Here is a 12,798-nt window from a genome sequence, read left to right as displayed (position 1 = left end):
GCAAGAGCCTAAATCCAAGGCTACAGAGAGCTCAAGGCTGGTTTCATTTGTAATATTTAACAAAGGGACTGAGTCCAGGGTTCAAAGCTGTTGATGTTTGGTACAAATCTTGATTTTCTTTGTGCAGATGACTTCGAAAGGTCTCGGCTATTGGGGTCATGTCCACATCATGTGAGATGGAAAAGAGTCACATGTTGGTGACTTGTGAGTGAATATTGTGGGACACCTCAACATGGCAGCTGCTGCTAAACACTAACAAAAAAGATAACACCACTTTCTTTAAAGTCCCCCCACTGATGATGTGTCATCCGTATATAAACATGTAATAAATGGCGTAGCTGTCACCAGATAAAGGTACATTTTTAAATGTTTATTAAGGTACAAAATTTGTTCTAACTTCTCCTGCGAAGACATATTTTATATTATTATAACTGTGTTTTGCTATGTTACCATTCATTACCGAGCAGCCTTGAATTGTGTGTCCACAGGAGGAGTTAACAAATCCATTAATAAACTTTTTTGATAATTTGATTAATCATTTAAAGGTCCATATTTTACACTTTTCCTGTGTTTTATTTGAAGTGTTGATCCATAAGAAGATATATTTGAGGTTTTAAGAACCAAAAATCATCTTCCTGACGGCTCATTTGAAGGCTCAGTTTCTGAATACAGGCTGTGTGCATTTCTCTGTGGACTGAGCACAGAATTTGGTGCCTTCACTGCCCCTTTAAGTGACGAACAGCAGTGACTTCACATTTATCATTGTGTTTTCTCACTTTTCAGGTACTTTTTTGTCATTTTTATCCGTTTGTACAATAGCCTGTTTCTACTGATATGTTAACAGAACATCAATAGATTACAAGGCATGGCATGTTGCAATTATCAATGTTATGAAGAGTATGGTCTTGACCTGCTCTGTTTGAAAAGAACCTTGAGGTAACTGTCATGATTTAGCACCATATAAATAAAAATTGACTTGACTTATATACTGTAAATTTTGAATTTAGTCAAATTGTTACAGATTTAATATTCCAAAATTTTGATGTACAAGAGGTGCTGTAGTTTGAAGGTGTGATAATATGAAAGAAAATATGACACAATGTGTGTTTTGATGATGCAGTTCTCTGCATGTATTTATTTTTTTAGAATTTGGAAATATTGAATCCTTTTTCGCTTTATTTTTTTTTAAATTGATCAAAAATAGTTCTAATTAGTTGTGACAAATTGTAAAAAAATAAATAAATAAATAAAAAAAATCATCCTGATCATTTTAACCTTTGGCCTGTCACTATTCATGGTGTCCGTGAGTATAAATATGGTCCAAAATCTTATCTACAACCTTCAGCTTTATTGCAGTGAAGGTCTTTCAGGGAGAAATGTGACCCACCGGTGCACCCAGCTCCTCTCTGACAGGTCGGTTGGTCAGTCATTTGCCTGCTGGTCGGGTTCAGCGAGCGGTTAGAGAAACCGTCCCTTTTGCAAGGTCATCGCTCTGGGGCCCATAACGGACATCGACGATAGCTCCGTCCTTGTACCATGCACCAAACCTGGACCTGCTCCAGATGAGACCAGTAAAAAAAGTCTAAACAGTCACCTTTAATGTGGCTCTTGGTGTCCTTTCTACACATCAAACAGCTAATCAGTGAGCACAGCTAGCGGTTGGCCTTCCTCTGTTCCTCTGAAAATACAGTGAACTATCTTTATCTGTGCATCATCCTCCCTCTCCTGACTCACTGTACACTATATATGTACCACTGTGATGCTAACCGCTAGTGCTAACGGCCGAGACTGACTGTGTGCTAACCATAAGCTGATATATTGTGTGTTCTAAATGCTAAGCTAACACTTGTGATTGTATGTTAATGTTGTATGCTGGTAGGAGTAGTAGTTAAATCTTATACTAACTGCTCTATGCTGCTATTGATATTGTGTGCTAAGGTAATGCTAACATGGTAAAATATGCTAACGATAAGCTAAGTGTTAAGACTGTTAAGTGTGTGCTAATGCTATGCTGCTGTTATTTACTGTGTGCTAAGCTAATGCTGATAGATTTAAGTGTGCTTTTTGCTTTAACACTACTAGCCTTACTTGTTTGCTAATGCTGCTATTAATACTGTGTGCTAAGCTATTGCTGAAAGTGTGCTGTAATGCTAACTGTGCTAATGGTGTTTGTTTATGTGTGCCTGTCTGTTGTTGTTGGTGTTGTTGTTGTTGTTGTTGTTGTCTATCTTTCTCTGTTTCTCTCTTGACTTTATTTTTCTCTCTTTTTTCTCCCTCTCCCCAACTCTCTATCTTTCTATCTCTCTTTCTATCTCTTTCTGTCAGGTCTTATTCCTCCTCCTCCACCTGTTCTACTACCACCACCTCTTGTCGTTCTTCCAACAACCCTACTAGCATCACCACTCCTTCCTCCACCTCCTCCTCCTCCTCCTCTCTCTACTCCTCCAGCCTACCTCCTAACAGCCACGCCACCTACCATCAGTACTGCTGTCCCGCGCGCCTCCGCCTGCCCAAGCCTCCCTGCGCCCTGCCCCCCGCCAAGCACCACGAGCAGGCAAGGTAAGGGCCAGAGTCCCCCCTCCTCAACACCCAGCCTCACCCAGTGTCCCCCCCACCCCCCCACTCTGCCTCCACCCACCACATAGCCCCTGGGAGCCCACCCCCCCCCCAGACCACATCCAGCAGCAGGGAGCGCAGTGACACCAAACGCACTAAGAGCGAATCTGCCGCGCATCATGTCTTATTTACAAACTTAGCTCATGTTTTAGAGTTTCTAACCTTCCACTAGTTTGAGGCTGTTTTCTGACGGCGTCAGAAATTAAAAACACCATGTAGAAGCTAAAATTTAATGTCAACGCAAAAGCACTTTATTCTCATCCTGAGAACTTTTGTAAAATACTATGTCACTGTATTTTTGAAAATTTCTGTATATTTGAAGTTTATTAAGTTTGATAGGTTAGTTTAACTATAGATGGTTATAATAATAGTTATTATAATTATAGTCTATAATTGTGAATATTTGCTGCCTTTGTTTGTCTTGTGTTAAAAGAGAAAACAAGATATTTAAAGACATTTATTAGTATTTTTTTGTCATTTTGTAAACCAGACAATTAATCAGTTAATTAAGAGAATAATTAGTAGATTGAGAGCTAATAGAAATAATCTTAACTCTAAGTTTATGTATGAGAGGAAAAAATACTTTACATTCAATGCAATAAAACCTGATTTATTGCTACTGTAGATTACCATAGACAAGTAAAATATTCTGGTATTATGGTCATTTCTGTGTTATTATTGTGTAAATAAATACAGGCTGGAGTCTATCAGTGATGGTGAAGTTTTAAGTGGATTCTGCTGGCCCACATCAGCCCCACAGTATCACCAGTAGGATGAAGTAGATAATATAAGAGAGTCCAGGACTATGTTCTCTGGAAAAAGCTAGTAAGCGATCTTGAGAAGAAGTAAAATTGGTCCAAGTCCACCAAATTCGCTCTTCATGCATTTGGCCGTCACATGGAGCCTCACCTGCCCCCCCTCTCCCCCACAGAGCTGTAAGAGTGTATAGTATTTTGTAATGACCCCCTCGTCCCCTTACTCCTGATTTTCACACACACACACATGAAACAGAACTAGAGGTGAAGCAGCCTCCCTAGTCGCTCCTCCTCTCTCATCCACCTTTTCCCCCAAAACACCATCACATCAGACCTCACCCCTTTTTCTCCTCACCCACCTTCATCCCCCTCTCTCCCCCTCCCTCGCATCCTCCATGCTGCTGTAAAACAAACCACATGGAAGAAGCCAAGCACAATAAACAGACCAGCGTGAGAGCTGATGACTCAACAGCAGCTTTATGATTATTCTTAATTTATTCATCAAATATTTTATGATTTCTACTTTAGATTTTAATCTCACTGTTCAGTTCAAACATGTTTTTTACTGCAGACGGTTACATCAGAAAGTATAATGACAACAATAATAAAACACAATGTTTTTCCACAAAGAAACAACAATAATAACAGACAATGCATATAAAAGCAAATCAGTAAAACCAACACTATAAACTTGAACAAAATGAATACACATAAGTAAAAATTTAAAAAAATTAATTTATGTTGGTTAACATAAGACTGAGTTGGCCTCATTAGATAAAATATTAGATTTAAATATAGGAAATATATACAAAACATAGTTAAACATAGTTAAAGTTTGAGGCATTTGAATAGCTACAACTTTATTTAACAATGTGAACTGTGTGAGCACAATGTAAACAATGAAATATGATCTTAAACCTATATATAAGCATATATAAGCTTAAAGCAGTTCCATGAAGTATGACTAGATAAAAATGCACTTTAGTGTTGAAGATCCTTAACAAATACCAAAACGCACTTGCCGTGCAGTCAACCTGGGCTTTGGTGAGTGGGCATTGGGGTCTTGGGTCTTGTTTGCCGTCACACCTTGATGTGTTTTCATGAGTGATCTCAACACAAATGCATTTTCAAAATAAGCATTAGCTGCCAGATTTTACAAGTGGGAATTTGTTTCTCTTAGAAGTAGTGCTCCTCCGGAGGTTTTTCAGCCTTTTTCCACCAAAATTAATTTTTCTAAATGTAAACCCGCTAATAAAACTCAATTACCCTTTTTCTGCTGCCAGTCGAGTTTGCCTTTCTGTTTCGACTGAGGACACACAACAAGCAATGTCATCACATGTACTTACAGAGCGCACATACAGACGGAGAAACAGTGAGCTGCTAGCTGCCGTGCAAACTGGTAAAACAGTGTTGCGCCTCCGTGTGAGCAGTTCGATCTTTGATTGAGTGTTTTTAAAACGTATTTTTACACCGTTTCAGTGCTGGATATTAAACTGAACAACAACCTGCTCACCAGCTGGTAAACATCAACTGAAATCATGTCAGCTCACTGTGGTAGGCAGCTACACTAACCAGTTACTAACTAGTTACTAACAGCGGCTGATTGGTCAGTGCTTTAATTAGTGTTTAATGTGTTGTTCATTCTAACATTACTGAGACTGAACTACCTGAACAGCTGCAGACTGAGGACAGATAATAACAGGTCAGCATGTTTGTAGACACACACATTATAACCCTGCTCTTTCTGTCCAATGGGATTTATCCAGGAACCAGCTTTAGGTCCATAGTGGTTCATGAAGGCTTCATGGTGTCTTTACAGCTGTGTTTACAGCTGTATCAGATCCACTGCTAACCAGGGCTGTAGCTACCATTGAAGACACTGAGGTCACGTCTTCTAGGAAATTTACAACCTGTTTATTTTACAGGCTGTTTACAGTGTTTCTCATTTCCTTACCACTGAAGTGTCTAACAAAGTGGAGAAGGCTTTGAAAAAGTATTAAGACGTTCATGGGGGGAAGTTTTAAAGAAAACTGAATTTGTCTGGTCAGACTTTGCTCTGGGTGTTGGTAGGAGGACCTGGACTCCTGACCTCCATCCTGTCCTGCTGCTAATGCTAACAGAACATTTCCTGCTTATGCTACCTCAAATTAAAAGGTTAGTACCTGCAAACCAGTGGGAGGTTTTTATTGTGAAGCAGACGTATTATATATATTATACTTAGCAGTGCTGTTCTCCATTTAAAAATTGGTCTTCATAGCATGATACAGAAAATAACCATGGTTACACACCCCCTCTAAATTGCATGCAATTCGGTCTTGTACTGCACCACCCCCCACCACAAGTAAATTCTCTACCTGTGGGAAACACTTAAATGTCTGTAAAATGGTTATTTCAAGTAAGGAAACACTGGTGATATGATGAAACATCTTTCTTCACAACACAGGCTTAAATTCCAGGAATACCATGTATCTGACACTTTACACACAAGTGCAGCTGCTTCCTGTTAATAACATTAGAGCCATGCAGACAGGCTGAGCAGATTTTTTTTTTTAAACCAAGAAAGCATTAATGAAATCTCATTTTAGATGTGTACCGTCCCTATACACAGCAGAGAAACACAATATTTCAGTCATATACATCTGCAGATTGTTTGAAACTGTGTGGAAGGTGAACTCAGGAACCATGTGAGGTTTCTAGGTGATTCTCAGGTACAAATACAAAACCTGTTGTTTGACCACAGTCAGGTTTGTGTGTGTTTGTTAAGAGAGCAACACAACACTGTGACACCTACATTTAAGATGCAGAGTGAGGAAAGTCTGTGAATAGGAGTGCGTGTGTGTGTGTGCGTGTGTGTGTGTGCGCATGTGTGTGTGCGTGCAAGCGTGTGAGTGTGAGGGATGAAAGAGGATGCGTCACCAGCAGAGGAGGGAAAGTTTCAGAGGGTGTAACACTGAGGGATTCACCTGATGACTAACATGCTGCTGATGACAGGGTGAGGTCGTTGACCTCTTTAAGTCTGAGTCCTCTGTTGTCTTCCGCAGCATCACTTCAGATTGTGCATGAACACAACAACAGTGTGTTACATGCATCACTCAAACTCTTTTCAAAAGTGCTGTTTGATCATATAAAGTAAAAGGAAGTGAATTTCAACAAAATGCAGAAACACAGTGACAAGAATAAACTTCTCTGTTACAACAACAGGAATAAATTGTGTAAACTAGAGGTCGTCATAGGTCCAGAGCTTTGGAGCCAGTACATCACTGACCTGTGGAAAACCTGAACCTGAGCTGCATAAATTCATTTTCAAAATAAATAGATCTGAACCTAAAGGATCCAAGGACACTCAGACAAGATCCACAAAGACCTGAGGATGATTAAATCCAGGAAGGTGTGTGTATCATCCTTTCAGTCTTGAAATAGAAAAACACAGACTAAACGCATCAAAACGGGAAAATGACTGTTTGGAATAAAAATAGAAAAAAAATAAGTCTCATCTATTTTTATTTTGTGGACTTCAGCTCTTCTTCACTGAGCAGATGCATAGAAAGTGGTGATGTGCTGGGGAGTCCTCAGACCTCACAGGAGTCTGCAGAGGCAAGATTTAATTTGGACCGAACCAGCTCAGGTCACTAATGTAAACACTGAAACCACTAAAACTTAAAACAATTAAAATTCAAAGATCTATAGAATAGTTGTTAATGTCTAAAAAAAAAAATTGATTTATAGTCGATACTAACAGCATCATTTGTTCTTAATGTCTTGCCTGGTAAAATAAAAAAATGAAATAAAAATCATTGTTAAGCTCCACAGCATGTCACTGAGAACTGCTCAGTCTGTTAACAGAGAAGAGGTTAAAACTTTTTATTTTCCGTTTTTGTTTTTTTTTTTGTTTTTTGTTCATATAAATATATTAACAAATTAATTAAATGTAAAGATGGAGCACTATTTCCACAGAAAGAAAGGTGTAGAAAATAAAAAAGTGCATGGTCTACAAGTTATTCACATTTCATTATTCTATATATATTATACAAATACACAAAATAATTAAATCAAGATATTTTGCAAGTGTCAGAGTTGATTTGGATTTTTTATAAATTATTTACACTGTGCTTTAAACTGCATGTACAACACATGTTTTACCCCAATGTGTTTACAACCTGTTGATACATTTTGAATTGATAAAGTTAGATCATGATCTCTTGCAGCTCTCAGGGTTGATTTAACCACCGTTCAACCACATTGTTAGATTTTTCTGAAAACCTCAAATGTTTCTCTGAAACTGTTGAACTCTGTCCTGAAACCTGCTCTAAAAATACATCACACTGATTGTTTAAAGTGTCACCTGCAGCAAACAGTTTGCAGGAAGCTTTTAAGAAGACATGTTGATGATTTAGGCGACATAAATGAATGTTGTGACACGCACAGAGCTCAGATCTCCTCAGACGATTAATTATAGTCCGTTGCCCTGTTTTTGAGCCGTTAGATGATTTAACTGAAACAAGGAAACATGAAACTGCTGAGTGGGATCAAAGTGATGGATCACTGCCCCGTTTTATAAGCACAGCCACAGTGATTATCACACTAATCTGCACTCTTTACCAGCATTACATTTGCATTAATGTGTACTGGCACGGGCTGCTACCTCAACATTACCAAAGGCTTGGCTCGCCTGTCACCTCACCCCGTCACTCACATCATTCATTCATCCCTCCATTCCTCCCCCCTCCCCTCCCTGTCCTCTCCCCTTGAGGAAAACACTCAGTTGTGAGTGTGGTCGCCTTTGACTCTGTGTAAAGTTTATAATTTTAGAGATTAATTGTGTCCCGAGGCGGCGAGAGAACGCTGCTTCACCTCCGTCAGGGGAAGGTCACTCCTGCAGTCAGATATGTGGGAATACTGACATCTGGTGGCCGACTTCAGTACAGCAACTTTAAACATAACCCATTACCAGACTTGCTCCTCCTTTCTGTCTCACTTTTTCTGTCTGCCTTCTTCTTCTTCTTCTTCTTCTTCTTTCCATTTCCTCTTCCACTCTCCCTCTCTGTTTGTCTCTGTTTGTCTGTCTGTCTCTCAGAGAGGAGGAAGATGATGACATCGCCCATCAGTTCTGTTGCCCCGCCTCCGAGTGCAGTAGCCCCTCTTCTAGGTAACCAGGGGCGACCGCAAGACACACTCCCCCCCATGCCCGACTCTCCCTGGTAAATCAAGGGGTGATTACACACAACCCTCTCTCCTCCCTCCTTCATGTCTCTGTCTTTTTTTCTTTTTCTTTTTTCAATCTGATCACAAAACAGAAAGAAATCGATCGATGACACCTGTCGCATAAAAAACAAACAAAACGAAAAGAGGAAATCCGGGGTTTTCTTCATGAACAAGTTTTCAGATTGAAGGCTTGTTTGTTGAGAGAATCTAAGGCCCACAGACGCCTAAAGCTGGCTTTGCAACTCTACCGCTGATCCGACTTTTTTTCTCTTTTCTTTTAAACCTGGCAACATTGTTTCTTAAAGAGTAGAAAATGACCCCCCGGGTTGGACAGTGAAAGTTGCGTTGCAGCTTTAAAGCAACAGGACTGATCATCACCACCACAGTCAGACCCACCTGGAGACATTCACTCGGCAGGATGCAGTGACTCGGCTGCACGTCAGTGACAAGTCTGCATTTTTTGTGCGTAATGCAAACACACTGGATGGTCTTTGACCTCCATCTGAGAACAAACTCAGACCTTGTCTCCTAGTTTGGGTCCGATCGGGGACTTTATCAGTTTATTCTCCCTGTCCGAGCATGAAGCCATGACCCCGCTGTTTCCTTACAATGCTGTGGCCAGAGCCTGAGGTAGACAGAGTTGGGCAAGGGTTGGAGAACGCTTGATGCGACACCGTGCTCCAGGGCGGTCCACAACATCACCACGATCGCATCAGAACATCTGCAGACAGCGCTCATGGAGCAGACGACAGCTGCGATGTCCCAGCTCTGTCTACGCAGGGCTCTGGTGTGAGCCGCATGTCTTCTCCACATCACACCAAACTCTTTGGGACGAAAGGACTGAAGACTCCACTGGTCTAGGTGGGACATAACTCCGAAAGAGTTTGCCAGCTGTTCATGAACTGTGCGAGCCGCTCTGGCAGGTAACCAGACGTCATGTGGAGGTCCTCTTCTGTAAACACAACCTGGTCGGCTGGCGGAGAGAGTGGCTTAATTAACCAGCCTCTGGTGTCATGAAGTTGGTCTCCTGCTCTGTCTTTTGTAGGGTCATTATCATCCCTACATACAGCGACCAGGGTTCTCCTTAGAATTGGTTCTTTTTTTAATTCAACAATCTATTTGCACCCAAATACAAACGACAGTGAGTATGAATCAGTGTCACAAGTGTTGAGGAAACGTTTGCCAGAGAAAGTTTATGGTTTTGTTCTGCAGTGTGAACAAGGTTACACTAAATCGCCAGAAATGAGAACAGAGTTTGGTGTAAAGAAGCAGGATATATGAAAAGGTCATGTAACAAAGCAGGATGCTGCTTCATGCTAAAAGAATGTAAATTGCTAATAATAAGTTATGGTAACTAACTTAGTGCTAAGTGGACTCAGTCAGGACTAGAGACTGATCTCTGGTCTGCAGGTGAAGCAGTCGTCAGGCCTGCAGAGTGTCCGGTGCCAAAAACTGAAGTTTTCTCAAATTTTTTGCAAAGTGATGGAGAAAAGAAAAACACTTGAAGTGCTTCCCCTGATTACAGTTTTAGGGAGAACCCTGGTGCCTAATGTGTACAGTGCGCACGCACACACACACACACACACACACACACATACACACACAAAAACAAAAACATGCACGCACACACAGCAGTTGCAAGAGTCCTCAGAGATTATAAAAGGACATCGGTGACGACATTCAGTACAAGTGTGTTTACATGCACGCTGGACGGTTTAAGGCAATACTTCCATGTTTTCATTGAACCAGTTTAATGTGTGATAATAACGTAGTGAAACATGTTACTAGCTGCATAAATATGACGACTGCTTCTGATTATCTTACATACAGACCAAGCACTGTTGTATGAGACAGACAGTCCATCTCCCCTCTGATATCACACAGACTGTAGGAAATCATGTTCATATCACCTCTGACGTCTCTGAAGGGATTCTGGGAGTCTGGGTCTAACAGTCATCACCATCTTAGTCAGTTCCTGGCACCTGAGATTCCTAATATTGGCAAAGAGAAGAAGCCAAACTTCAATTAAAAATAATTTTTACACTAAGAAATCAGTGTGTGTCTCCTGCGTTATTGTTTTGACTGAGTCAAAACTGTTATTATCAAGGAGAAGGAAACATTTAAATTTACCAGCTGGGAGTCCGACAGTGTTACTCACAACTACGTATGTCACTCCTTTAGTCCTGTATGTTATTCTGAGTCTAATCAGAGAATAACGTATGAAAATCTACCCCTTTGTTTTCGAACACTTTGCATAAATATTTATTGAGGCCGGTGTGTAGGAGCAGGATGAATGGATCTGAAGTAGAAATTAAAAAAATCCAGCACACTGCCTGACCTGGCAAAGTTTATCATAAACTATAGTGAATTAATGTCTCTAAATGGTTATTTTTTATTTCGTGTGGGATGAGGCGATTGGTTGCCGGCTTTAAGATGGCTTTTCATTGTTTAAAACCATTTGATGATCTGATGAAGGTCCAGCACCAAAACATACCAAATAAGTTGCTTATTGCAAGATTGTCAGACAGTGTGCAGGATTTTTTAATTGCTACGTGTTGGGAAGTGAATTTCTGTTTGGGACCAAACTTTCAGGCCAGAAAGCTGAATATTGTTGCTCTTGCTGGTGAGTAACAGTAGCTTGAAAGTTCTCTACCCCAACTATCTGTTTAACTCGTGGTTTGGTGGGGTAGAAAAGTAAGATATTTCTGATGGATTTCAACAAAGACGTCCAGAAGCACTGCCAGTTTTCAGAGGAGTGAGGCTTGGTCTGCGTGTATGATCAGATTAAGACAAAGGTCACATAATTGGGCTTTAAATGACATCGTTAGAGGTCATGGTGCTGCCTTAATCACTACAGTGCATGTAAACACACTCAGTGCAGTGACTTCCCTCTGAGAGAGAGGAAGCTGATGGAGGTGGTGATGTCAAACAGTGGAGCCCTTTGTGTCTTTTCTCATCCCGTGGATCTGTTTTCTTTATGCTGTCATTTGTCTGTGTGTTTAACTCTGTAGCTTTGACTCCCTCCTGCTCCTCCTCTTTTCGTCTCCTCCCTCGTTCCCTTCCAAAAAAGAAAGAAAGAAAAGAAAGACATCCTTCTGATTCAGTGCCAAGTAAATCAAAGGAAAGATGAAAAAGAGAAAACTCTCTCTGCCTCATTGCCAAGTAAGATGGAAGGAGGTATTATCCTCCTGTCGCGGTGCCAAGTTAAAGAAAAGTCTCTGACACCCAAACCCTCGAGCAGATGTAATGTTTTGTGAGCAGAAAACTGTGTATGCTGTATGAGCAAAAATATCTGATGACTCCATCCATTCACCTTCAGCTGTACAATCAAACCTACATCTACATGGTGAGCCTGCAGTCGTGTCTTTAGCTTCTTCTTCTTGCAGTGTGTAAATTTAAAAAGCAATACGTTTGTTTTCTGGTGCGAGAATCTCCCTGCGTACGTAAACTCATATTGAGTGATGAGGGGTTGAGTCTGTGAGCGATGAGGAGGCTGACGACTGACAGCTGATAGTAAATGAATGACACACTTTGATCCAAAGTTTTATATAGAACAAGATGTTGAAGGTTTACAACATGAGACGACTGATGTTTTCCTGTCTTTGAGGAAAAATAAAATTTGAAATAATGACATCTTTAAACCATTCTTAATTTTACAATGATTAGGATTCCGAACAAGAACATTTTATTTTTAAATATTGCACCACATCAACTAAGCATTTTGATTCTTGAAAACTTAAAGGTCCCATATTTTACACCTTTCCTGTGAAGTGTTGATCCATAAGAAGATTTATTTGTGGTTTTAAGAACCAAAAACCATCACAATGTAGTTTTACATCTCCTCTCTCAGGCTTCTCTCTGGAGCTCTAGTAAACAACAGGTCAGTGAGCCAATCAGAAGAGAAGCTCTGAGCCTCTGTGATCTGATAGAATTAGACAATTTCAGGTAAAGACCCAGAGAAAACAAATCCTGCAGGGTTGGATGGTGGTGGTCCAGGTGGGCGTGGCTTTGGGCATGGTTGAGAGCGATGACTGCTTTGTTGTTACATCACAAAGTTCAGGAAGTCCTGACGGCTCGTTTTAAGGCTTAGTTTCTAAATACAGGCTGTGTGCATTTCTCTGTGGACTGAGCGCTTTGATATGGGACCTTTAATTTTCTATCTTCATTATGATTTAGAATGATTAGTGTTTGGAACATTAACAGTTTTCTGAAAGTCGTACTAATT

General features: G+C 40.4%; 1 protein-coding gene across 6 annotated transcripts in view; it reads left to right on the top strand.

The window, feature by feature from the left end:
* Window positions 1–12,798, top strand: part of LOC130175035 (IQ motif and SEC7 domain-containing protein 1-like) — a 150,193-nt gene that overhangs the window by 38,319 nt on the left and 99,076 nt on the right. The window contains exon 1 of one of the 6 annotated variants that reach the window (XM_056385303.1): window positions 8,533–9,496. The exons of the other annotated variants lie outside the window; for them this stretch is intronic. Coding sequence (XP_056241278.1) covers window positions 9,471–9,496 — 26 coding nt within the window. The 5' untranslated portion in view covers window positions 8,533–9,470. Of the gene's footprint in view, window positions 1–8,532; window positions 9,497–12,798 lie in introns of those variants that run through there. 6 annotated transcript variants of the gene reach the window in all.

This window comes from Seriola aureovittata, chromosome 9 (genome assembly GCF_021018895.1).
Source record: "Seriola aureovittata isolate HTS-2021-v1 ecotype China chromosome 9, ASM2101889v1, whole genome shotgun sequence".
Lineage (NCBI taxonomy): Eukaryota > Metazoa > Chordata > Actinopteri > Carangiformes > Carangidae > Seriola > Seriola aureovittata.
This window is presented reverse-complemented; position numbering and strand designations above follow the sequence as displayed.